The sequence below is a fragment of the Dendrobates tinctorius genome, unplaced genomic scaffold (genome assembly GCF_039654945.1).
Source record: "Dendrobates tinctorius isolate UK_male_01 unplaced genomic scaffold, ASM3965494v1 ptg000138l, whole genome shotgun sequence".
NCBI classification, from domain to species: domain Eukaryota; kingdom Metazoa; phylum Chordata; class Amphibia; order Anura; family Dendrobatidae; genus Dendrobates; species Dendrobates tinctorius.
The window spans coordinates 7,564,653-7,592,253 of record NW_027361806.1 but is presented as its reverse complement, the minus strand read 5'-3'; the positions used below and the strand labels follow the sequence as shown (position 1 = coordinate 7,592,253).

Sequence of the window (27,601 nt, the reverse complement as noted above, 5' to 3'; positions counted from 1 at the left end):
ATGAACATGCGGCGTTTTTTTCTGCTTAGCGTTTCCGCAGCGGAAAATAACGCACCATTAGCACATGTACGTTTTCCATTCTATCACATTAGATGCTTTTCTTAAGCGTTTCCGCAGCAGAAACGCTTGTCTAAAAGCGCTGCGGAAACGCTTAAAAAACGCAACGTGGGCACAGAGCCTCAATGTGGCTTCACTCAGTCACGTCTACGTGAGGTAAAAAAAAAATATCTCCGCTAAAAGTCACCCAGAATTAATTTACTTCCAAGGTTTAAGAACTTCTAAGAACCTACTGGCTGGAAAACTCCATACACTTTCAATCATGCCCACCGTGACGACCACCGACCATACACACAGTCAGGCAGCCCTTCTCCTGGGCCCTGGCAAGTGCTCACCCTCAACAAACATGGCGGTCTGGTTACTTCCGGTGACGTCACGCCAGTTTGGTCGCTTGCAACAAATCCCCTCCTGTCACTTGGTGCGCTTCGTCCAATCAGAACGCAATGATTCGGTACTTCCTGTAACTTTTTTTTTTTTTTTTTGGCAGGTGGTTGCCATGGAGTTACTCAGCGTTGAGCGACCAATCAGGAGGCGCGGCGGCGGGGTTTTAAAATAAGCTGCGTCCGGCGTGTGGCCGTTACTAGCTGCTCACTTTGTGGCTGTGGTCGCGCTGTGCGGGAGGTGAGTGCTGGGCTGCGGCAGGTTGTGTCCGCTGCCATGGCCGGTAGCCCCGGGTATAACGCTGTGGAGCCCCATAATAAGAGGCCGCTGCTGGTAATGGAGGTGTCCGCCCTCCTTCCCTCATTCATGGCCTCTGTGGCCCCAGGGCTTGGCAGCCAGTCTGAGCCCTGCAGACTTGGGGCCAGTTATTCTGGGGGCCCCTCTATGGTGGCCCCTGCTGTTCTAGTGGTGTTTGGAATGTACAATGTTACCTGCCCTGTGGAGATAGAAGCTGGGTGGGCTTTGATGCGGCCTCCCCTCCTTATCCTGGGGGCTGCGGTGCTAGAGGGTCTTCACATGGCCTGGACCCCACACGCCTAATGCTGGGGGCTTCTGGATGCAGCACGTTTGCTGACACAGGCAGATTCACTAACAGATGTGTCCGTCTCCGCTGGTGATCTGCGGGCGTCCGTGCACACATAGGGGGCGTGGGATTTCTTGTAACATCTGTGCTGCGGGTTGTTTGTTGCACAAGTACTCAGCGTCCAACCTGCAGCGTTTACTGATCGTCTGCACACACCCTTAGGCTAAGTGCCCATGTTGCAGAAATGTCCGCAGCATTTCCACAACTCCCTGCCGCGGGTAAAACTCATGCGGAATTCGCATGCTTTTCCCACAAAACACAAGCCTTTTGCAAGCGTTTGTAGCTTGCGCTTTTCCAAGCGATTTGAAGCATCGCTTGGAATGTGATTGACAGGTTGGTGACACACGAGCATAGCGCTTGACAAGTGTGACCAACACTTTACTATTGATGCTGCTTATGCCGCATCAATACAAAGATAGGATGTAAAAAAAAAGTTATTCTCGCCTAAGTTCCGACGGCCCCCGATCTCAGCGGCGCTCCCGGTACATTCTGGTCCCAGGGATGCATTGCGAGAATCACCCCAGATGATGACACGCAAGACCGCTACGTCATCTCAGGTGATTCGGTGAGTATATCACTATTTTTTATTTTAATTCTATCTTTTACAGGAATATGGTACCCAGGGCATGGAGGACAGTCTCCTCTCCTCCGGACCCTGCGTACCATCCGAACATGAAGCGCTCACTTTACGCATAGCCACATGCGTGAAGTGAGAGTTTCAATGCAGTCCTATGGTGGCGGAGTTGCCGCGATTCCACATGAATAATGGGCATGCTGAGGATTTTACCACTATGTGATTCTGCAGCTGTAAAATCCGCAGCAACTGCGGAGTCCCATAGGATTGCATGGGATACGTTTTAATAGCGTTTCTGCTGCGGAAAAAAAGCGGCAAAAACGTGTAAAAAAAAAAAAAATGAACGTGTACACACAGCCTTAAGGAAACTATACAGTGTTATAGGGGCCTTAGATTGTCTGGAGGCTCCGCGTTATCTCGGTGCCTGGAAAATAGAAGTCTTAATGCTTATGTAAATGAAGGGTCTTCAGTGCAGCCTTGGCGTGGAGATTGTGATGGGCAGTGCTTGCTTCCTCCCTGGAGCCGCTCTGTTTCTGGGTGCAGTGTGTGCATACATGGCCGCAGGCTCAGCTAGTGTCAATACATGCACGTACAGGGGACGCTGTCCGCTCTCTAGGAAGCGAGCACTGTCCATCAGAAGGGTCTTCAAGATGTGGAATGAGGAGGTATATAGATGCATTGACCACCCCAAGGTTGCACTGAAACCCCTCATAGAAATTAAGATGTAATCTCAAGATTTTTTTCTTTCAGTAACAGCCCCTATATAGAGTGATGTCCTAAATCCCCCTATGGCACTGTATAGTTAAGGAGGCATTTGGGGGGGTCCCTCTAAAGGAGCAGTCTGATCTAATCAGTCTGTCGTCGCTCAATTGTAACATACTAGATTTGGAGTGAATGGATTAGGACTAGGTGCAGCGACCACATCTGTAATCTGGCGGCAGGACAGGAGCCCTGAGAGCCGCCTCCTTGAATCTGTAGCCAGCCTGATACACAATCACATGTACATCACCCCAGGTCAGATAATCTAGAGGGGGTTCTCCCAAGTATTGGATACACTGGTCCTTTTTGTCACTAACCTTCATCCCCATTAATGATTTCTCTCCTGTCCTGCAGATTAGACCCTTATGGCACAGTTCGTGTTTGAGAACGACCTGAACAGCATTCTAAAGCTGGACACGCCAATCACCAACGCTCCGCTGGCACGATGGCAGCGCAAGGCGAAGGAGGGAGCCTGCTCATCAGCAAACACATCGGTGAATTCCAGTATCTTGTCTCCTATGAAGGCAGCAAACAGATCCCACAGCTCCAGCAAGACTCCATCAAAGACACCAGGTACGGCACTGATACTGGGCACCCCCTCGTGAATGTTAGGAAGCTGTTCCGTATGCAATTCTCTAACAGATGTTTGTGATCTTTACTATCTGAAATCGCCCGTCACTCCCTGCTTGTTCACTTTCTGCACAGAGCTACTTCTGGGAAGTGTTTGCTTACTGTAACATCAAATTGTCTCTCCAGGCAAATCTCAGGGGAAGCTGCAGGGTACGCCGTCACGAGCTGGAGGCGATCGGTTTATTCCCAACCGCAGTGCCATGCAGATGGATGTGGCCAGCTTCCTGCTCAGTAAGGAGAATGAGCCAACAGACCAGTCCCCTACTAAAAAGGTGATTATTACATCTGCTGCTTTTTTTTTTTTTTGTACAACACCCCTTTTAAATGCTATATTAAACCCCACTACATCAATGAATTGGTATAAGCTAATAATGCAGACCCCAGAATGATATGGGGTTATAACACCCCCCAGAGGTCGCATTAACGCCTGTCTGGGCGTCTATGACGCACAGGCAGGCGAAAAAATGCCTTCAGATTAGTAAGATACGTCCACGGGACGCATCGTTCTAAGCTACAGTGGCAGCGGAGAAAGCGGCAGGGTTCAGACTGGAGCCGGCGGGAGCAGGAGGACGCAGCGGTTCCCAGCTCTGTGACTGCGGCGAGAGATGCCGCTTCAGCGACTGTAGGAGCGACCAGAAGACTGGGAGAAGCGGCGATGAAGATATCCGAGGCTGCAGAGGAGGTCTGGTGTTTAGGGGAAGCGGCGGTGAGTCTGACAGCAGCTGCGGGAGCGGCCAGAAACCCGGGGGAGGCGGCGGTGATTTTGTCAGCGGCTGCAGAGGAGGTCGGATATACAGGGGAGGCGGCGGTGAGTCTGTCGGTGGATGCGGGAGCTGCTGGGAATCCAGAGGAGGCAGCGGTGTCTTCAGCGGCTGCGGGAGCAGCCAGAAGACCGGAGAAAGCAGTGGTAAATTAAAAATGGACGTGGGAGCGGCTGGGTGCATGGGGGAGGAAGCGGTGCTTTCTTCAGTGGCTGGGAAGTCGGGACAAGTGGCGGCAAATTTAAAAGTGTCTGCTGGACCAGCTGAGAGCATAAGGGAAGCAGCGGTCGTCTCTTTAGTGGCTGCGGGAGCAGTCAGAGGAACAAGAGGAGTGGCGGTTAATTCAAATGTGGCTGCAGGAGCAGATAGGAGCATAAAGGAGACAATAATTTTATCAGCGGCTGCAGGAGCAGCCAGAAACTTGGTGGATACAGTGGGGGACTCATTAGCTGCCACGGGAAAGAACATATGCTGGAGGGACATAGAGATGAGTTGCTCAGCAGCAGGTATGGGATTTGCTAAGATTTTGACTGACGCAGCGCCAGAACTGGCAGCGACGATAAGAGCACTCACACAACCAGCAGAGATAGGAACAGATGGGAGAGGGGCGCAGTATACTGCAGGGAGGAGGAGGAGAGGGGCTCACTAACCTATTTTAATTCATACAAATTGCGTACTCCTCCGTGGTGACAAATACTCCTCAAAAATATTGGGAGGAGTATCCTTACTCCTCTGAAAAATATGTAGCGTGACCTCTGACACCCCCCCCCCCCCTTCACTGTGCTGACAGTATATCTGTATGGCTGATCACTAGGGGATGACATAAATGGGGGGACTTGCATTGTAAAGGTAACTTCCCCTTCATACACACCCCTGTATTATCCATTGAGTCAGAATTGAAGTCGCTGAGCTCAGAAGAAAAGCGGCTCTGGAAACCAATGATTGATTAGTATTTTAATACAACTCTCCACATATCAAAATATTTAGGGAATGGGTTTTGTCGTGAGGGCTTGGCACCAATTTGTGGTGTTAGCCTCACCCCTCACCCATTTTTCTACCTTGTGTGTTAAACAGGAGCAGCAGAAGGCCTGGGCGGTCAACCTGAATGGATTTGACATGGAAGATGCCAAAATCTTGCGTCTTGGTGGCAAGTCACTCAATGCTCCTGAAGGTTTGTGAGATCTCTGGCAGGAAAACCCCTTTATCCTAATTCAAAACTGTATCTTTATGGGCTAATTGTAATTAAAGAAGATAAAGCAAACACTACTCTTTAGATTCTCTGCAGTGGATTGCCTTTAAAAGGAACCTGTTGCCTGCTTTTCCCAATATAAACTAAGTCCACCACCTTTAAATGCCGCTATCCAGTTTAGCAACCTGTATAGAAGTCCTTAACCCGCCTCTGCATATCCCAAAAAAATATTTATAATTTTATAATCCTCCCTGTGTGGTGTGCTCCAGTCCACAAGGTTTCTGACTTTTGCTCATTGCCTCCTCCTACCCTGCTGTGTGTAGGTGAGTTGGATCAGTCATCCACGCTGTGTCCCCGATCATGTTCCTGTGTAAGCGTACGACACCCTGTCATGTGCCAGGAGAAGTCAATGATCGCCACTACACCCCAAGCAGGACAGTGTACTATGCTTGTGCAGGAGCCAGATCAGGGGAACTGTGGATGACGCAGTAGGGGAAACTCCTTTCAACTCGGGCTGTTTCTTTACATCTTGGCTTATTTTATTGCACCTCTCCATTCCAGGTTACCAGAACAACTTGAAGGTTCTGTACAGTCAAAAAACAACCCCTGGATCCAGCAAAAAGCCCAGCAGATACATCCCCTCCATGCCTGACAGAGTCCTTGATGCTCCAGAGATCAGGAATGATTACTGTAAGTAGTACTGCAGCCATCTGACCTGATGAGGCCTGTGAACGAATGCACCAATCTTTATTTTAGTGTTAATAAATCGTGATGTATCACTTTTGAGACATTTACCGTTTAAATTTTTTTTTTTTTTCTGAAGCCACTGGGTGCTGCCTTTTTTTGCTGCTGTGTAGGTGTTGGACCACGATACTGGCATACTGCAGCCATAGGAGACTGTGTCCCACTGCATTTTCCATTGTGTGGCTGCCTCATCTGTGAACTAACTCCTCCTGGGCTGTCTAGTTAACATCTCTAAAACAAGACACCATTTTATTGTAGCCCAGTGCTGAGCTACAGTATTCGCCTGTTTCTGCTTACACATTGTTCATTGGTGACAGGAGCACCATTATTGTAGCAGTGAGCACAGGTAGGGCATCCTGGCATTGTACTCCAATCTGTAGTCCTTCGGTAAGAGAGGCTGCCATGGTAACTCTAGCGGTGAAGCAAAGTCAGTAGCCTTGTGTAACTAATACTTTGTCAGCCTGCCTGACCTGTGCTCACCACCACTGTCGCTGCTAGTGCTCAAAGCATAGTGATTAAATTGTTATGCTGCTGTGCTTAGACCATTGAGCAGAGCCAAATCCATGTAAAGCCTCATTCAGACATCTGTGCTGTCTGAGGCTTTACTGCTGCATCTGCAAAGCTGCACCAGCGCTGTGGTGGTGACTTGATCCAACGGCTAGTACAAGTCACCAGACAAAATCGCCACTGCAGCTCTGGTGGCCGGACCCATGCGCACCAAAAATTCCCATAAGGCCTGTATCACACATCCGTTTTTAGACATCTGTCAAAATCCGCTGTTTTGAAAAAAAACGGATCCGCCATCTTTTTTGGCAGATCCGTTTTTTTTTCCCATAGACTTGCATTAGTGGCTAAAGCGGATCCGTCCAGAAAAACGGATCCGGTAGCATCTGTTTGTGGCAAAATGGAAACGGATCCGTTTTTCACACTTTGGCGGATGCCAAAAAACGGATGTGTGAAACAGGCCTAATCTAAGCACAGCAGATGCAATGACAAGACTGCTGTGCTCAGATCACAGTAACTGTCAGCATATGATACTGTGCACTCAGCCATGCAGCTATTCCTTCGTGTTAGTCCACATGGCCGTTTAGCTAATCTAATGTGTGATGCAGCCACAGTGACTGCTTCGTTCAGCTCTTTGTAAAGTCCAATGAGCAGTTCTGCACCGTTTGACAGGATCAGCATTGCTGCCTATTCTCAGCAGTGAGTCACATCTTTGCATCATTCCGAAGTTGCCAACAAAATGGCGACGCTGTGTGACCCTAAACTTCATTCTCTCATCCTTTTTTCTAACGTCCAGAATGAGAGGAGGAGACATCCAACACCTGGAGCAGCTCCTGCTCTCATCTGCTGCAGCCCTAATGTGAACTAGCCCTAAACTTGGTTATCATGGCAAAGGTCAGCAGCTGCTCCCTCTAGTGTGTAGAAGTTGAAAGGATCAATAACTTTTTTGTTACTCCTTTTACTACCATTCAAAATAATGTACTTATGTATATGTAAGATTGGGCCACACATCTAAACCCTTTAACTTCACTCCAGATTTAAACCTAATTGACTGGAGCTCGCAGAATCTGCTGGCTGTAGCGCTGAATGACTCTGTTTACCTCTGGAACTACCTGAGTGGAGACATCATTCTGCTTCTCCAGATGGAGAACTCTGAGGAGTACATATCGTCCGTCTCTTGGATCAAGGAGGGCAATTATCTTGCAGTAGGGACCAGCAATGCTGAAGTGCAGGTGAGTTCATGGCCATTGCTTATTGCTAGCTTTATGGCTTTCTGAATGTTTTCTTATATATCTTCTCATACTTTCCAGCTCTGGGATGTTCAGCAGCAGAAACGCCTACGGAATATGGTCAGCCACTCATCCCGCGTCGGTTCGCTCAGCTGGAACAACCACATCCTGTCCAGGTGAGGCTTGGCTCTTGCTTTATTCTCTCTAAATGCACTTGTGTAGTTTGTTATGAGCTTGGGTGACTGGCATTAAAACTTTCTATTATCCCCTCAAGATTCCAGCTCAACAACCTTGAGAATTGACCAACTTGCTAAAGTAAAAAAACTAAAGAACAGAGTTCTGGGTTTGCAGCTGTTATCATAAACTCCATCTTCACCATTTTGGTGTCCGTATTTCTTTATACACTTGTTATAAATACTCTTGCTATTTTTACCAACTAGATAAAGGAATACAGAACTCTCCAAATAGTGACAAGTCTTCCTTTTTAGGCTGGGATCACACATGCAAGAAACTTGGATGAGTCTCGCATGTTAACATCCAGCACTGCTGCCGGGAGCGGCGCGTGCAGTCGCATGTATGCTATGCGGCCGCATGCTCCGATTCGAGTGCTGGCGGCAAGTGCTGGGTATTAACATGCGAGACTCGTCCAAGTTTCTTGCATGTGTGATCCTGGCCTTAATGAAGTGTTTTGTCCAAGGCTGTACTGATGGGAAAGTAGCAAGGAGTGACTGCTGTTCTCCTCTTTTCATACTTTCTCTAAGGCCAGGATCACACATGCAAGAAACACAGCCAAGTCTCGCGTGTTAGTACCAATATGCAAATAAAGTCCGTGGAGCCTCATTTAAGAGTCTCAAACACGGGACTAGTCAGGCACTGCCCCGGCACTTGGGAGTGAAGCTTGCGGCTGCATGTATTGCTATGTGGCTGCATGCTCCCATCTAAGTGCTGGTGTCGGTGCCTGGTATTAACATGCGAGACTCGGCTGTGTTTCTCGCATGTGTGATCCCTGCCTAAGGCCGATTTCACATTTGCGTTTCAGGGCGCAGCGATGGCCTGCGCACGGCCGCCGGTAGCTCTGCCTATCGGCGCATGACGCTGCATGCGTCCTGCGTCCCCTATCTTTATCACTGGGGACGCAGGCCATGCGCAGTATGCGTTTGGCAGCGCATGCGTCCTTTTGACGGTACGCCAAACGCAACCTGTTGCAATTTGGTTGTGCTCGGCGCACCGTCAAAAGGACGCATGCGCCGCCAAACGCATACTGCGCACGGCCTGCGTCCCCAGTGATAAAGATAGGGGAAGCATGCAGCGTCATGCGCCGATAGGCGGAGCTACCGGCGGAGGCACGGCAGGGGGTGGGGCTTAGCGGCGGCCGTGCGCAGGCTGTTGCTGCACCCTGAAACGCAAATGTGAAACCGGCCTAAGGCTGGGGTCACATGAGTGTGATTCAAGCAATTTTTCCAATATTTTTTTTTTTCCAACTGCTTCATCCATAGTTCCAGTAGGTCAAGTGTTTACATACAAAGTTTAACTTTGTCCTTCACTCTAAAAATCCTATAAAACACGAAGGCTGAATTGAGATGTTGGTGAAACTGTACCATGATGTACCGTACTTACAAACTCACAAACTCGACAGCCTTATGTGTTTGCTGTTCCACGGCTGCCGGGCTGTACTTGGTGGTGTTTCATGGACGTCTGAGTTTGACCTAATGGTTTATTAAGTTACACTAAATAGTGCGAGTTAGTTCACTGGTATGTGGCAGCATTGAAGGCTTCTCTCCAAGGCCCAATTGTTTGCTATCATGGGAAAATTATAAGTCGACAAGACATCAGAAAAAAAAAAAAATTGTTGGCCTCCACCATGAGGGTACATCACTGGGATCCACTGCCAAACTTCTGACTGTACCACGTGTATATGATCTGCAAATATTAGCACAACGTGACCCCCATGGCCATCATACTGATTGAGAAGGAGATGCAATCGATCACTTAGAGATGAACAGAAACTTGTGAGATGCTGGAGGGAACAGGTTATACCAGTAATGCATCAATAGTAAAAAAAAAAAAAACTTGTGTTGACATGACCAGACAGGCCATTGAACAAGGAAGAAGCCACGGCTCGAACGCTGCCATAAGAAGCCAGGTTACTGTCTTCAACTCGCATGGCAACAAATGTTACTTTCTGGAGAAATGTCATCTGATATAATGAAGAAAAAAACAAAAACTCTTGTCCTCCGTTTGTAACGAGGATGAATATGTTCAAAGGGGAGTCTTCCAAGGCAAAAAACTAATACAGGGATGTTGCTTCTTGTTGGTGCTTTGCTGCAGGAAGGATCGGTGCACAAAATAGAAGGCGTTATGAGGAAGGAAAGTTTGGTCAAGATGGTGGGGTTAAAACTTTTGCACAAAGGAGTCTTCTTAATAAGCAATGACCCCAAGTAGAAGTTCAAAAACGGATTGAGGGCAACAGTCCATCACAACCCTCAGTCTATTAGAGCATTTATGGGCAGAACTGTAAAGGCCTGTGCGAGTGTGGAGACCGTCACAACTTGTGGCCAAATACTAAACTTGTACGTTTCTGAGCCAGTGTGGTGAAAAGAAATAATAAATCTGTAGTATAATGCTGACATTTCACATTCGTGGACTACAGTAGTGATCAAAACTGACCCAAGAGGAAATGTGCTCTACGATTAAATGTCAGGAGTGTAGTGTGTGAAATGAATGTGACTAAACTGTAGAAACCTGCATGACTACAAATGCAGCGAACAAATCACAAGTGTGAACCCTGCCTTATTGTGCCCTGTATAGAGAAGACCTGATGTCTCATAACCTTCACATATTAGACCGTTATGATCTAAAGCTACGCTTCTATGAGGAGTGGTGGGTTTTTGTCACAGAACCTCTGCACGTCAGGCTGGCTTTTTTTTTTTTTTTTTTTTTTTTTTTTTTTAAACACATTAAAAACACAGCTTTTTAAGGCCCCCATCACACAACAATGCACCAGCGATCCCGACAACGATACGACCTTGTCAGGATTGCTCGTGAGCTGGCAAAAGGGCAGATTTCACCAGCAATCAGGACCAGCAAGGGCGCTGGTATCCAAGGTAAATATCGGGTAACTAAGCGAGCGTGGCACTTACCCGCTGTGTACCTTGGATACCTGCATGCTTGCGTTGGATGCTGGTATCCAAGGTAAATATCGGGTAACTAAGCGTGCGGCACTTCATTACCCACTGTGTACCTTGGATACCAGCTCCAAGCGCCAGCATGCAGATATCCAAGGTACACAGCGGGTAACTAAGCGTCATGTGCTTAGTTACCCAACATTTACCTTGGATGTCTGCTTACAGCGCTGGGAGCTCGCTGATTGTTGCTCTCCTGCTACCACATGCAGAGATGCATGCTGGCAGCGGGAGACTATCAAAAAATGTGCACGAATGTACTGGGCCAATCAGCGATACCCGACTGGGAGGCTGGTCGCTGATGCATGCCACACACAGTGAGAGTGCTGGCGAGATCACTGATGCATCACAAAATCCGCAATCTTGCGGTGTGTGACAAGGCCTTTAGTGTGCAGTCAGATGGCCATATAACATGGACTACTATCGCATTGCATGACCTGGCCAGCAGCTCTCCTGACCCAAGCGTGGCATCTGCATAGAAATCTGAACTCTCATGCACACTGATTATTTGTCTTGTGAATTTGATGCAGTTTCAGATCTACCATCGGGTTAATGCTTTTAATGTTTTAGCAGTGTTTGTTTTTTTTTAATATATAACTCACTTATTTATGCTGTAATTTTTCTCCTAAAAATTTATTGGTCTGAAATGTCTGTTGCAAATGCTTAACATGTGCACATAATCTAAGATGCAACTTTTTTGGAACAGCAAAATTGCGCAGCTTCAAAAACTCATTGTGGGAACTTTTAACCTGAAAGGGACTAGTATTGCCTTCCACTCAATCTGGCTATTTATTTTTTGGGCTATTAGTGGTTCCAGGACGGGACACATCCATCACCATGATGTCAGAGTTGCTCAGCATCATGTGGCCACTCTGACTGGTCACACGCAAGAGGTCTGCGGCTTGAAGTGGTCTCCCGATGGCCGCTATTTAGCCAGTGGGGCAAATGACAACCTGGTAAATATCTGGTCCTGTGTCCAAGGAGACTCTGGGGAGTTCACACCAGTACAAACCTTCACCCAACACCAAGGTGCTGTCAAGGTAAGGTGAAAAGATGCTTACAATGTTTTGTGCTAATCGAGTGTTGTCCTGTATTCTATCCCAGAGCTGCACTTTCTCCTACGCCTCATTGGGGGACACAGACCGTGGGTGTTATGCTGCTGGCCACTAGGAGGACACTGAGTAAACCAGAAAAAAGTTAGCTCCTCCTCCCCTGCAGTATACACACTCTCGCTGGCTGAGATTCTCCAGTTCTTACTTGGTCTATAGGAGGCACTTGAGTTTGCTTCAGACCCCACCGTTTTTATTTTATTTTTTTAATTTTCTGTAAATTTTTATTTAACGGATTGAAGGGCGCGACGGTTCCTTTCTACAGCCCGCTCTCCCCCAAACCAACAGGCAAGCACGTGGAGTAACACTTCACGTACACTTTCCTGCAACGAATGGGGCTGATTCCTCTGATGGTTCCCTTTATGGTTGGTACTCCACGGATACGAGGGCAAGCGAAACAGGACGTAGCATAGGAGTGCATGGAGCAGACCTGAACAGCGCTTTTTCGGATGCCCTGAATCAGCCCCAGAGCTCTGTTCCCCCCCCCCCCCCCCCCCTACCCAGAGGGTGGATCGATTGAGCAATACCCCCCTGTAAAACCTCCTCCAGCTCTGCTACATCACCTGGAGGATGAGACTGAAAGATCCTGTTGTGGAACGCTGCCCCCCCCCGGCGCTCACTGTGGGGAGGCCAGAAATTTAACCCCCGGCTCTTTTGACCTGCTAGTCCGCAATTTAAATAGCCCCGCCCTCGAGGGCGCTGCCGCCTCCCCAGGCCTACCGCGGGTAGGCCAAAAATTTAGTCCCCGGCTTTTCCGGCCTACTAGGCTGCAATTTGAATAGCGCCGCCCGTGCTATCGTCACCGCCCCCTCCTCTTGGCGCCTCATTCCAAACGAGATGCGCAATTCCTCTCGGGGGCCATGTCTGTTACTTCTGATGCTGTTAACCCTTTCAGGAGCAGCCGAATTCCAGGTGATGCCACAGGACCACCGTTTTCTTCCCAGGGGACATAACACAGGACCGTGGGTAAGCTGCATCTGCCCTCAGATTAGAGCTTAACCCCTTCCCAGCACATTCCCTGCAGCTGCAGTCAGACTCTGCTGTTAACCCTTTCTGGAGTGATATGCCTCACTCACAGGAGGCTAAACGGGCCACTAAAAAGCACACTGCGCTTTTCTACCATGTGTACTACCTGCAAGTCGGCCTTACCACAGCGAGCATGACTCTCCAGTGCTAAAGCTAGTCCGTTACGCACGGACCGCGACCCGGCCTGCGCCCCGACCTGCGCTCCAACGCCCCTCGCAGCCGCTGCTGACGGGCCTTCTGCGTCTGGTACCCACGAGTGGGCTGCGCCCCTGTCATGGTCGGTGGAGGCTCTGACCAAGGCTATATTCCCCCTCCGGGAGGACTGTCTCTGCCAAAGCGGGCTCATGGCGTGTCCCCCTAGTCGCGTTCGCACCTCGGTGTCAGCGACTCCTGTCTCTCGCTCGCCCTCTCCTAAGATTCACAGCGAGCATAATTCTGATTTTGTATCTGTCACGTCAGCCCCTCCGAATCCCCCAACTGATCAAGAGTCGCTTGATTCTCTTATAGAATCAGTCAATAGGATTCGGAGGTTGAATGAGGAAAATATTCCCGCTCCAGCACTCCTCATTTAAGGAATAAGCGTGTGCGCGCTGGTTATTTACCAGCTGTCCAGTATCATAGGGATCAGCCATAAGTGGTTCACTGGGCAAAAGTTTACTCTGGCTAAATACCCTTTTGATCCAGACCCAATGAAGTATCGGTTACAGATCCCTCCGGTGGACCCTCCTGTACCGCGTCTTGCTCCCACAACTCTCCTATCTGAGGGTTCCTTGGTCAGAAACCCCTCCGATCATCAAATTGACTAACTTGCCCGTTCAGTTTTTTTGGAAGCTTCAGGAGCGCCGTTTGTTCCATCCTTCACCGCAATTTAGGTCACCTAAGGCAAGGCCGCTTGGGCAGAAGTCCTGATTAGAGTTGAGCGACTTTGGTCGGATCGGGTTTCGTGAAACCCGAATGAAACAAAATAAGTTTCAGATGAAACTCGTCCGACTAGAGCAAAACAAAGTCGGAGTTTCGTCCGAAACCCGACCCCAATGCAAGTCAATGGGAAATAAAAGTCGGACGAAACTCCGACTTTTTTTGCTCTAGTCGGACGAGTTTCATCTGAAACTTATTTTGTTTCATTCGGGTTTCACGAAACCCGATCCGACCAAAGTCGCTCAACTCTAGTCCTGATTACTGCCTTCCAGGGCACCAATCTTCCTCCGGAGACAACCTCTGTCACCAGCCAGATGATTCACGCAGCGAACTTTGTAGTAGACTCTTCTTTTCAGGCCGCCAATTGCGCGGCTCATACTGCCGCTAATGCGATCTCCATTAGAAGAGCCCCAGGGCTCCGTGGCTGGTGGGCGGATGCCACATCTAAAAGTTTGACTTCTCCCCCCCCTTTTCAATCGGGTCATCTTTTTGAAGACTGGACCAGCTCATTTCTGATACTACCAGGGAGAACACAAGTAAATTTCTTCCTCAACAAAGATGTTTTTGCTCCAACAGCCTCGATTTTTCTCTCTATTCCAGTTGGTCCTCCTCTACCTTCTCTTTCGGATCAGGTCTGTCCCTGTGCGGAGACAGAGGCTCTCAGATCTCATACAGATCTAACCGTTCTTGAAAACCCAGGCCTAGGGCTTCTGGATCTAGGGGAACCAGATCTCAGATCTACCTAATGACAAATCAGTCAGGAAGCTGGTATTCTTTTGATATAATATACAATTTATTCGGACTCCCATGACAGCACCACGAGAGAGGGGATCCGCCCTATAGGAACAGGAAACCTACAGATACAAAAGGGCGGCACCTCTCCCACGCATCAGTTGGTTTCCTGTTCCTGAGGGGACGGGATCCTACAGAAGAATTGGATCCCAGGCCGGCCAGCCAACACCGGTAGCGAGGGGGTCTCCTACCTCGGCCTGTTTCGGATTTCCTGGAAGGCGCCACGGTGGCCCAGGATGGGTGTCACGGCGGTGGCGTGGACAGCAGGGAGCGGCGTCCGGAGGATGTCCGTCTCCGGAATTAAGCCGCCGCCGGTAAGTATACCCCCCCCCGGGGATTCCCAGCTCCGGCAGCGCTGTGCAGGGGGCTGCGACCGGGCGCTGCGACCGGGCGTCCCGCGGGGCTTCCGGCGTTTCCGGGGTAGCGGTGATGTCAGGGGGCGGGCGGAGGAGGCACTTCCGGGTCAGCGCGCTACTGCGCATGCGCGGCGATCCCAAGATGGCGGCGCCCATCGGAAACACCGATGGCGCGGGGTCGGGCGCCAGCTGGGGTAGGGAGCTCCGTTAAGGGGGGGGAGGGGCGCGGCATGGATACTGCTGACCGGAGGAGGGGTATTTAGGCGGGACCCGGGCAGGGTTCCTTGCCTTGGCCACATTACTACATGCAGCAGTGTGCAGCAGCAGTGGTAATGGAAAGCGATCGAGAGCAGCAGCGGCAGAAGCAAGGGCAGCAGCGGCAAACATCACTGCCGCCCCTGGATGACCGTCGGCAGGTCAAACAGAAAAAGAAAGGGTCCCGTGACAGTAATGCGGGACGAAGTGACCAGTCCACTCGTAAGAGCTCCTCCAGGCAGACAGGAGCATCGACTGAAAGAAATCCCCCTCGTTCTCCGGTACTTGATTGTGGCACTGGTGAGTGATCTTCGTGAAAGTTCACTCAGTGACTGGACCCCCCTTCTGTGTTTTTCTTTTTCTAGGGAAAAAAAGCTACAAATAAAAATAAGCATGGGGAATGCGCACTCTGTGCATGCCCATTACTGGACGCGTGCCTCAAAAGATTGTGCCCCCCCTGTATTCAGCAGACGGTGGCAGAAGAGTCGCCTGCAGTAGCGGTGAGTTTGAGAGACATTGTCAGGGTAGAAATGAGGGAAACCCTAAAGTCCTTGTCTCAGCCTCAAAGTCTAAGGGGCGAGGTCCCGGCGGAGTCTGATTCCTCGGTAGAGTGGAGAAAAAGCAGAGACTCCCAGGCTTCATCTCCCTCGTCCTCCTTAGGAGAAGAGGACTCGGGGCGATTTTGTCTGCCTCTTGACCGGGTAGACAAGCTGGTCAAAGCAGTCAGAGGGACAATGGAGGTAGAGGAGCCTAAGCCCCATTTATCCATGCAGGATGTCATGTTCGGTGGGCTGGAACAGAGGAAGCGGAGAGTCTTTACGTTAAACCAAAAGATACAGGATCTGATCCACAGAGAGTGGAAAAAACCGGACAAAAGAGGGTCGCTACCACCAGCCCTCAAAAGGAGATACCCCTTCGACGATCCGGCAGTAAGTTCTTGGGACAGAGCCCCCAAATTAGACGCTGCCATTGCAAAGGCATCAAAAAAATCCTCGCTCCCCTTTGAGGACATGGGATCCCTTAAAGATCCCTTAGACAGGAAAGCTGATACTTTCCTGAAAAACACCTGGGAGATGGCGGCCGGTTCCTTAAGACCAGCAGTGGCTTCAACGTGCACGGCCAGGTCCATGATGGTCTGGTTGGACCAGTTGGAGTCACAACTAAAACAGGGTACATCAAGACAGACAATTCTTGGGGCCCTACCGACCATCCAAGAGGGAGCAGCCTTCCTGGCAGATGCCTCAGCGGATGCAGTGAGAATGGCCGCCAGAGCAGCAGGTCTCTCTAACGCAGCTCGAAGAGCCCTGTGGCTAAAGTGCTGGCAGGGAGACATCCAGTCCAGAGCAAAGCTCTGTGTGATTCCATGTGAGGGCGAATATTTGTTTGGAACTGTCCTAGATGAGCTGCTTGAAAAGGCGGGGGACGACAAAAGGTTCCCAAACCTTTCATCAGTGTCCTACCGTCGCCCATTTGGTAGGGGGAGAAGGCGCAACTCTTCGCCTGTTAGAGATCGACCCAGATGGGAAGACAGAAGGAGACTAGGTACGGGCTATGTTTACATGCTCGTCGAGAGATCAAAAGAAACCAAATCAATGACTAGCGGTTCCCGTAGGGGGTAGACTGTCATCCTTCTTCCCGGCATGGTCACAGATTACGAATAGTGACTGGGCGCGCAAGGTAATATCCACCGGGCTTAGGTTGGAATTTACCCAGATCCCGCGGGATACCTTTAAACTAACCCCTTTAAGATCTTCTCATCTCGAACAAGCTGCTTTAGAAGCGGAAGTCTTGAGCCTATGTCAGAAAAATGTTCTGGTAGAGGTTCCAGAGGCTGAAAGAGGAAGAGGGTTCTACTCTCCCCTGTTTCTAATCCAGAAACCTGATAACACATTCAGAACGATTATAAACCTTCGTTCCCTTAACGAGTTTTTGATTAATCATAAATTCAAAATGGAGTCCATTAATACAACAATAAAAATATTGTTTAAAGGTGGTTTTATGGCAGTCATAGATTTGAAAGACGCGTACTATCATGTACCTATCCATACAGACTTCCAGCAGTTCCTGAGGGTGGCAGTTTCAGTAGAGGGCACAGTACGTCATTTTCAGTATAGAGCCCTTCCCTTTGGTCTCTCAGCAGCACCCAGGGTTTTTACAAAGTTAGTGGCCGAAGTTATGGCTCACTTACGAGAGGTTGACGTCTTAATCATTCCATATTTAGACGATTTCTTGATTGTAGGAAAATTGGTGGGTCATTGTAAATCCCAGATAGAAAAAGCTAGATCCAGGTTAGAAAACCTGGGATGGATTTTAAACTATGAGAAATCCCGACTCCAGCCCTTAAAAATACAGAAATTTTTAGGGTTGATACTAAATTCAGACACTCGGCGGTGCCTGCTACCACTAGATAAATTACAAAAGATACAGGAGCAGGTTCTTCGGGCAATGGATAATCCATCTATGACCCTCAGACAGGCCATGTCCCTGTTAGGTTCTCTAACTTCATGCATCCCAGCAGTAAGGTGGGCACAGTTCCATACCAGAACCCTTCAAAACGACGTCTTGATTAATAGCAGGGCCCTTGGAGGCTCCTTACAAGGTCGGATGTGTCTAAGCCCCTCAACTGTTACATCACTGAGATGGTGGCTTCAGAGCGAGAACCTAGCGTCAGGGGTGCCCTGGATAACACAGATAACCCGTATTATAACCACAGACGCAAGTTCCTTTGGTTGGGGAGCCCATATGGGGGACATAGTGGTACAGGGCCAGTGGGATTCTAATTCTGAAATCTCATCCAACCAGAGAACTATTGGCGATAGAGCAGGCAGTCAAGAAACTCATTATCTACCTGCAGGGCCATCATGTGAGGATACACTCGGACAACCAGGTAGCGGTAGCATATGTCAACCACCAAGGTGGAACCCGCTCCAGCGCTCTGATGCAGATAACAGAACGGCTCCTCCAGATAGCAGAGAGAAATTGTCTATCTTTGACCGCGCTCCACATCAGCGGAAAGGACAATGTAAGAGCAGACTTTTTAAGCCGCAAGGCTCTAAGACAAGGAGAATGGGCTTTGAACAAAGATATTTACCGCCAGATTGTCTGCAGATGGGGCCAGCCAGAGGTAGACCTCTTTGCCACCAGAAAAAACAGAAAAGAAAGATTGTTCTGCTCTCTGAACCCCAGGGAAAATCCCCTGGCGGTGGATGCCCTACTGATAAGATGGGACTTTTCTCTGGCATACACCTTCCCACCATTGAATCTTCTTCCCCTGGTAGTCAGGAAGATCAGAGAGGATCAGGCAAGAGTCATACTGATTGCCCCCTTTTGGCCCAGGAGGACCTGGTTCGCGTGGTTGAGGACCATGTCGGTAGGCGATCCCTGGGTACTGCCGAACCTTCCGGATCTCCTCTACCAGGGGCCAGTCAGCCACCCACAAGTAGCGGGACTTCATTTGACGGCGTGGTATTTGAAAGGTCACTATTAAAAAATAGAGGGTTCTCCAAGAACTTAATTGACACCCTCCTAAGAAGCAGAAAATTAACCACCACTAATATTTATGCTAGGACCTGGAAACGCTTCCTATCCACCTTTCACTTTGACATCAGAGATGGAATTCCCACGAAACATATTCTGGAATTTCTCCAGAAAGGTTTCGAATTGGGTCTCTCCACAAGTACGCTAAAAGTACAAGTTTCAGCCTTAGGGGCCCTGTTTGCAGCTGATATTGCAAAAGATTATTGGGTAGCAAGGTTCATCAGAGCAGCGGCCAGATCGAGACCTATACACAAAGACAGATGCGTACCGTGGGACTTAAACTTAGTCCTTACAGCCATGACAGAAAGTCCGTTTGAACCTTTAGATTCCGCCTCACTAAAGATTATATCTCTTAAGACAGCATTCCTGGTAGCAATAACATCTGCACGTAGGGTGAGCGATATACAGGCACTTTCCAGATTGCCTCCTTACACAGAGTTCTTACAGGATAGAGTAATCCTAAGGCCAGATCCAGAATACCTTCCCAAGGTAGCAACACAATTCCACAGGACACAGGAGATAGTTCTGCCTTCCTTCCTCCCTAACCCAACCAACCCTAAGGAGCAGAAACTCCAGGCGTTAGATATTAGAAGATGCTTACTGACATATTTAGCAGCCACGGATCCTTGGAAGAAGAACGCATTATTCCTATCCTTCCAAGGTTCCAGGAAAGGATACAGAGTATCAAAACGCACATTAGCAAGGTGGATTAGGGAGGCTATCTCTCTTGCCTACACAGCAGGTGGCGGTCCGGCTCCACAGAACCTGAGGGCACATTCCACTCGGGCCATGGCATCATCCTGGGCGGAGAGATCTGGAGTATCAATTGATCAAATATGTAAGGCGGCCACCTGGTCATCTCCTTCCACCTTTTTTAACCACTATCGGTTAGACATGGGTGCCTCCTCAGACCTCACCTTCGGGCTAAGGGTGCTGCAGGCTGTAGTCCCTCCCTAAGTTAGTTTACATCTGTAATCCTCTCGTGGTGCTGTCATGGGAGTCCAAATAAAGTATTAAGTTACGTACCGGTAACGGTATTTTTCGGAGGCCCATGACAGCACCCTTAGTTCCCTCCCTTGTTCACATATAGGGGTGCACTCCTTAGAAGATTGTTCATAGAATCACCTTATGTGGGAGATGGTATGAAATAATTCTGTTAAATAGGGTAGATAGGTTTGTATATATCATATGTTGTGTACTGACCATGGTAGCCTCTCAAGCTCTGTAATCCAACTGATGCGTGGGAGAGGTGCCACCCTTTTGTATCTGTAGGTTTCCTGTTCCTATAGGGCGGATCCCCTCTCTCGTGGTGCTGTCATGGGCCTCCGAAAAATACCGTTACCGGTACGTAACTTAATACTTTCCCTCCCCCCCCCCCCCCCCCAACTTGAGTTTTCCTTTCCTCTTCCTCAAAGAGAAAGACAAGAGCCTTCCTTCGGACTGTTTAGGCTCTTCAAAGGGATGGAGTCATCATTCCGGTCCCCCTTCACGAAGGGTTCAGGAGATTTTATTCAGTCCTTTTGTGGTTCTAAAAGAGGATGGGTCCATGTGACCCATCTCTGGATCTCAATTGTTAATCACCATGTCACAGTACGGCGATTCCAAATGGAAACTCTCCGATCAGTTGTCACTTACATGGAAAAGGGACAGTTCCTAGCATCCATCGACGTCAAGAACGCTTGCCTTCACATTCTGATCTGCCCGTCTCAAGTAGTTCATGCGTTTTGCAACTCACGAGGAACACTTCCAGTTCCGACAACGCCACGGCTGTAGCGTATATCAACAGTCGGAGGTTTTCGGGGCAGGATGGCCATGCACGAAGTAAGTTTCATCTTTCATAGGGCCAAGACCAACCATTTGCCCATCTCAGCAAGCCACATCCCGGGCTTGGAAAATTAGAAGATAGATTTTCTCAGTCACCAAGGCATTGCCTCAGGGAGGTGGTCTCTTCATCCAGAACTTTCAGCAGATTTGTCATTGTCGGAAGACTCTGGATGTGGATCTCATGGCCTCAAGACTAAACAGGGTTCCTCGGTTCATTTTCTGATCGCGCGATCCTTGTGCCCCCTTCTCTTGTTTCCGAGGGTCATCAAGAGGATCAGAGCAAAGGTAGTGCCAGTGATCCTAGTCGCGCCAGACTGGCTGAGCATGGTATGCAGAACTAATACAACTAGTTGCCGACGTCTCCTGGTGACTTCCATATCATATGTATCTACTCTTGCAGGGCCTGATTTTACCACCCTGGTTTCCCTCATGATGTGATTTCCACCATGATTAGTACCAGGAAGCCTGTGTCCATGCGCATCTATCACCGCACCTAGACAACCTTCCTTTTGTTTGTAGTGCAAGCTTCATGGTCAATCACCTCTGGTATTTTCCATTCTGGCCATATTGGAATTCCTTCAATGCGGATAAATATCAGGCCTTGTGCTTGGCTCACTCAGTGTCAAAATTTCGGCCTTGTCAGTGCTTTTCCAACAAATTGCTACCAAGCTTCAGCTCAAAACGTTCATTTCAGGGAGTTTCCCATATGGCGTCTCCTTATAGAAGACCATTTGACTCATGGGGCCTTAACCCGGTTCTCGGGGCCTTTCAGGAGGTTCCTTTTCGCGCTGCTGAAGGATGTCACTGCTGTCCTCTCTTGGAAGGTGGTCTCTAGTGGCAACTACGTCAATCAGATGAGTTTCGGAATTGGCAGCCCTTTCCTGCCGTTCTCCGTTTCTGAATTTTCATCGGGGAAAGGTGGTTCTCAGGACGTTCCCGTCCTTCCTGGACAAGGTCCTCTCCTTGCCATATCAACGGGGAAATTGTTTTGCCTTCCCTTTGTTCCGGCGCCAGTCCATCGCATTGAGAAGGCCCTCCACACGCTGGATGTGGTTAGGATGCTGAGACTGTACATCATGCGGATGGCTCCTTTCCACAAGTCAGATGCCCTGTTCATACTTCCAGACGGGCATAGGAAGGGTCTAGCCAGGTTGATTCGCTTGGCGATTCAGGTATCGTACCATGTCAGGAACGCGCCTGTCCCAGTGGGGATTAAGGCGCGCTCTACCTGGTCAGTGAGCGCCTCTTCGATCTTTCGGCACCAGGCCTTAGCAGAACAGGTCTGCAAGGCTGCGACTTCGTCCAGTCTGCATACTTTTACAAAAAGTTACCAAATTCATTCTCAGGCCTCCCCGCAAGGCTGCGACATGGTCCAGCTTGCGTACCTTTACAAACATTGCCTAATTCATTCTCAGGCTTCTGCGGATGCAGCTCTCGGCAGACGCTGCCTGCAATCGGCAGTACCACGGTGTTCACTCAGTGGTACATGGGGTATTAGCATATGTATGCTCCCCACCCAGTGACTGCTTTAGGACATCCCACGTTCTGTGTCCCCCAATGAGGCGTAGGAGAAATAGGGATTTTTGTGTAATCACCATAAAATCCTTTTTGCTGAGCCAATCATTGGGGGACACAGCACCCACCCTTTTTAGCCTATTGGCTCACTGGAGCATCCTTAGGCATTGATATTGTTATGGTTAACTGTTTATGCTCCTACTGCTTTTTTTCATTTAACTGGAGAATCTCAGCCAGCGAGACGGTGTATACTGCAGGGGAGGAGCTAACTTTTTTCTGGTTTACTTAGTGTCCTAATAGTGGCCAGCAGCATAACACCCACGGTCTGTGTCCCCCAATGATTGGCTCGGAGAAAAGGATTTTACGGTGACTACACAAAAATCCCTATATTCTTCCAGTGGAGGCAGATACTGGATATGTGATGTATGTATACCCCCCTCCAAAAATTTAACAGTGAGGTTGATCAGTGAGCGGAATGGGCTGCCACTGGAGGTGGTAAGTTCTCCTTCAATGGAAGTCTTTAAACAGGCTGGACAGAGATCTGTCTGAGATGGTTTATTGACTCCTACATTGAGGAAGGGGGTTGGACACTGACCCTGGGGGGTTCATTCCAACTCTAACATTCTATAAACCCCAGACCTGCACTCGCTGTCTTATGATTTTTAAATCTAAAATCTTGGCTCATTCTTTGAGCTGCCTAGGAATTCTAGATCCAGCATAGTTTTTCACGTTGGTACTTATTTGGGGACATGTCTGCCAAATTTAATATGTGCAAAAATCTGAATAGTGAATGCTACTTGTAATGTTAGTGGGTTTTTTGGTTTTCCTCTCCCCCGTAGGCGGTGTCCTGGTGCCCCTGGCAGTCTAATGTCCTTGCGACTGGTGGTGGGACGAGTGACAGACATATCAGAATCTGGAATGTTTGCTCAGGAACCTGCTTGAACTCAGTGGACACCCACTCACAGGTAAGGATGACTTCTTTTCCATAGTGACCACAAAGGGCTTGTCAGCTGACTCTAAGTCTGATGTCTGTCCTCCAGGTCTGTTCGATCCTCTGGTCCACGAATTACAAGGAATTAATCTCTGGCCATGGATTTGCTCAGAATCAACTCGTCCTCTGGAAATATCCCACAATGATTCGAGTAACAGAACTGAAAGGTAAGTGCCACACGCTCTCGAAAATCTGCCTGTAGTTACTTGGGTTGCAGTCCAGCTTTGGTGCTTTCCTCAATCAGGGCACAACTCCAGAGTCCTCAGCCTGGCCATGAGTCCGGACGGCAGCACCGTGGCCTCCGCTGCAGCAGACGAGACCCTCCGACTGTGGAAATGCTTTGAAGTGGATCCTGTCACCAAGAAGGAAAAGGAGAAGGCTAGAAGCAGCAAGAGCATCATCCACCAGAGCATCCGCTGATCACTGCTGCCTCTGGGGATACTTTTTTTAACACTTTATGTACATTTGTATCTTGGAATAAAACATTGCTTTGTACTATGACTTGTAAATGCATTTCTAGGGTGGTTGTGGGTTTATAGACTTTTAACCTGTGATATTGGGGTGAATGCTCTGACTGATGTGCAATGATTAAATTTGGCTTTTATAATGTACAGAAACTGACAATGACATGATCTCGATTCATTGTGTGCTGTGCCGGACCTGATATTAATAGTTGTGTTCTGGGTATTGCCGTGAAGTGTGCACGCTGTTGCACTTCACTATTTTCACCCCACATCCTCTTACAATCACTCGACCTGTTTCCTGTCTTACCTTGCGGTCTGTACACGTTCACTGAGGGTTTCTTATGTCTGGCACAGAACTGTGTGTATAAAGCTGCTCCCATCACTGTAATAAAGGTGTACAAAATGATGCTGTGCATGCTTATTAGGGGGCACAGAGCTGGGGGTGACACCTGTCTATGCACTGAAGACCCCATACATGGTACCAGACCCTCTGCCATCCTGCATGCTCAGCTGAAGAGGTCATGCATGGATGGGCACCTCACTGGATAACAGGTCTATGCAGTGCTCTGACTTGAATGAAATGTTGGTGTCAATCATCCACCATTGCTAAATTCATTTTATGCTCAAGATCGAAAAGCTTCCACCTGCAACTCTAAGGGTTAACACTGCAAATGTCATATTTAAATCAGATCGTGTATGCAAATTTTTGTGGACTTGTTCATTTTTATTTAATTAGTCCAGGCTGTAAGTTTCATGGTGTGACCACTAGAAGTGCTATTGCACTAATTCAGAGCAGGAGTATATCTGTGCATCAAGCCACGCTAACTCCACACACAGCCCTGTATAATTATCTAATATATAATATCTATTTCATTGGCACACCTTGACCACAACAGGTTATACTGCCTGTGTTGCCCACAGCAACCAGTCACTCAGTATCTTTCATTTTACCAGAGCTATGAAAAAGATGAATGCTGAGCTGTGATTGGTTGATATGAGCAACAGTTTTTCTTGTAGACAGTCGTGGTAACTGAGGCCTATTCGTATCATTTCTATGGTGTTATAAGGCCATGTGCACATGATGCAGGTTTTACCGCGCAGAAACGCTGCATATCCGCATTGTGATGTACAGTAGCATGTTAATCAATCGAAAAAAACTGTGCAGACGCTGCGGATTTTTCCACGCGGTTTTCTTGTGGTTCAAAATATGCAGCATGTCACTTTTGTGCAGTTTTCCACCTGCTCCATTCTCCAAATCCGCAGGGGAAAACCGCAAAAAAAAATCCGCAGGAAAAATGCAGGGTCATTTGACGTGCGGATTTCTTCAATTCTGCGTGGAAAAATCCGCAGGGCAAAAAAGTACGTGTGCACTTAGCCTAATACTTCTGTAGAGCTGGAAATTGTGTCACCATGCTGACACAGACCACCCTCTGCCACAGACAGCAGGGGGAGCCCAGAATCAGGAACTTCTTTGTCTGGCATGAAGAATCTCATTAACTTAAAAATTCAAACATAGATTAAAAAAATGACAGATTTCTCCAACCCAGGAATAATTTTTTTTTTTACAGTGTAACAGCGCCAACCTGACAATGCCAGGTTCACGTTAAACTTATACAGATAATGCCGCTCTAACTTAGTGCTTCACAATTTCTAACTAAATGGTATTACTCAGGCGGTGCCGCTGCCGCACTGAAATGATCCATGCTGCGGGGACACTGCGCACAGACGGGAGGGAATCTGGAGATGACACAGGTATATACTATATACAGGGGCAGATGACATATAGGTATATACAGGAGATGACATAAGCGACAACTTATGTGCAATATAATTATTTGTTCTAACTACAGTTAGTTACTACTATGCCCGGGTAACGCCGAGCTCTTCAGCTAGTAATATATAAACAGAAGCAATCACGATGATCCAACACCACCTCCTCCACTGTCACATCAGGTTTATTGGTCAACTGTACTAAGATTGTGTGGTTTGTTCTTGTTTATTGCAAAATAACTGGCTCAACACAACTAATAGGAAAAAGGTGGTTTGTCTAAATTTTGCCACGACCTGCCACTCTTAGTTGTTACTGCTGTCTCTGAAGCATTCACCACTCCGAGTAGAGCTGCTACGACCGATTACAAATGTGACACCAGCTCCTGGCAGGGTTTGAGGACATTCGGGCCAGACTGAAGATATGGATGAACTCTTTACATCAGATGTCTGTGTTCTCAAGAAAAAAGTATGACATGGTGACTTTAACTATCCAGGTATTTATTGGGAATCTCTTAAGCAAAAGTAATGGGCCCAGAAAATTCTTAGGCTGAGTGCAGACGGACTTTTTGGCCCTGCGGATTTTTCCGCGCAGAATGGAAGAAATCCGCAGGTCAAATGACCTGCATGTTTCCTGTGGATTTCTTCCATTTTTCCTACGGTTTTCATGCGGTTCTCCCCCTGCGGATTTGGTGATGGGAGATGGAAAACCGCACAAAAGAAGGAACATGCTGCGGATTTTGTACCGCGGAAAAATCCGCAGCGTCTGCACAGCGGGTTTTTTTTTTTTTTTTTTTTTTTAAATTGATTTTAAGGCTACTGTACATCACAATGCGGATATGCAACGTTTCTGCGCGGTAAAATCCGCTGCGGATCCGCTTCAAATCTGCATCGTGTGCACACAGCCTTAGAGTCTCTCGCTGACTTTATCTTTCAAAAGGTAGAAAACAAGAAGATCTGCAATCTTAGATCTAATTCTTACCAACAGGGAGGAAATGGTTGAAGTAAAGTTTGCTGGGAATTTAGAAGGCAGCGATCATGCTATCCTCAAATTTTGGAGAAAGACCAGCGAGGACTTTAAGGTTGGATTTTAGAAAGGCCAATTTTAATGGACAGAGAGTAGGAATGGTTGGATGTTCTAAAGGACAGAAATGGCCAAGAAGGCTGGGAGATTTTGTTAAATTCTCACTGCACAATCTGGAAAAGGAAGCATTTAACGAGAACAGGGTGGATGAACACGGGATTTAATCCCTTTTATAAATGGAAATGTGTATTAAATGGAAAGAGAGGGGGGTAATGTCTAAAAAAGAATATAATCCTGTTTGCAGGGCAAAAGCTATAGCCAGTAATGAAGTGAGGCTTGCAGACCAAAAGCAGTAAAAAGGATTTTGAGGCTATGCCAAAAGAAAAGTCAAAGATGCTATAGGATGTTTACAGGGTGAAATAGTCAAAAATTATGTTGAGAAGGCTGACCTTTTAAATTCCTATTCTGCATCTGTGTTCTCTAAGCAAGCAATTGTAACATCAATTGATATTCACGGTGCCATCGAAGGAATAAGAATCCACACTATCAACAGAGAGATGGGGAGGGAACACTTAGCTAATTTACAAGAATTTAAATCCCCCATCCAGATAAATTACATCATAGGGTATTGAAAAAGTTAAGAGGAAATTGCAGAACCACTAGCCAGAATCTTTAACAAATCCTGGAGAACAGGAAACGTCCCAGAAGGTAGGGAACACGTTTGCCCTGCTCCAATCTTCAAAAAAGGAAAGAAGATGGAGCCAGGAAATTACAGGCCAGTGAGCCTTACTTCTATACCAGGAAAGATGTTTAAAAAAAATTATTAAACAGCATGTATGTAAGTACTTGGATAAGAATACAGTAATTAACAAGAGTCAGCATGGGTTTGTAGCAAACAATTCATGCCAGACTAATATAATTTCCTTCTAAAGGCTACAGTTAGGTGGATTCATAACTGGCTCAGTGATCATACTCAAAGTGTTGTAATAAATGGTTGCACATCCAATAGGAAGTGTTTCAAGTGGGTACCACAAGGCTCTATCCTGGCCCCAGTGTTGATCCATATTTTTTATAAATGATCTAGATAAGGGAACTGAAGGTAAATCAAATTTGCAATGATGCAAAGCTAGGAGGCATAGCTAACACTAGAGAAGACAGGATTCTGAAGGATCTAGATAAGCTTGAACAATGGGCAGTGACTAATAGAATGGTATTTAACAGGGAGAAATGCAAGATTCTACATCTGGGCAAGAAAAACGAAAATTACATCTGCAGAATGGGAGGAATAGAACTAAGCAACAGCATGTGTGAAAAGGACTTGGGATACTAATAGATCACAGACTGCACATGAGTCAACAGTGTGATGCAGC

The 27,601-nt window shown here is 47.9% G+C and overlaps 1 protein-coding gene across 1 annotated transcript; it reads left to right on the top strand.

Moving 5' to 3' along the window:
* Positions 1-538: 538 nt before the first annotated feature.
* Positions 539-23,846, top strand: CDC20 (cell division cycle 20). The gene is made up of 11 exons (XM_073544513.1): positions 539-678; positions 2,769-2,987; positions 3,171-3,316; positions 4,880-4,976; positions 5,556-5,684; positions 7,278-7,474; positions 7,553-7,647; positions 11,462-11,693; positions 22,825-22,950; positions 23,026-23,143; positions 23,221-23,846. The coding sequence occupies exons 2-11, from the start codon at positions 2,780-2,782 to the stop codon at positions 23,394-23,396; spliced, it is 1,524 nt and encodes a 507-aa protein (XP_073400614.1). The 5' UTR covers positions 539-678; positions 2,769-2,779; the 3' UTR covers positions 23,397-23,846.
* Positions 23,847-27,601: the final 3,755 nt, after the last annotated feature.

What these genes read in the sequence shown, in the direction of transcription:
- CDC20 (XM_073544513.1), top strand. Translation starts at nt 2,780, where the DNA reads ATGGCACAGTTCGTGTTTGAGAACGACCTGAACAGCATTCTAAAGCTG. An exon ending in GACTCCATCAAAGACACCAG is followed by an intron (nt 2,988 to 3,170) that starts GTACGGCACTGA and finishes TTGTCTCTCCAG; the next exon opens with GCAAATCTCAGGGGAAGCTG. An exon ending in AACACCAAGGTGCTGTCAAG is followed by an intron (nt 11,694 to 22,824) that starts GTAAGGTGAAAA and finishes TCTCCCCCGTAG; the next exon opens with GCGGTGTCCTGGTGCCCCTG.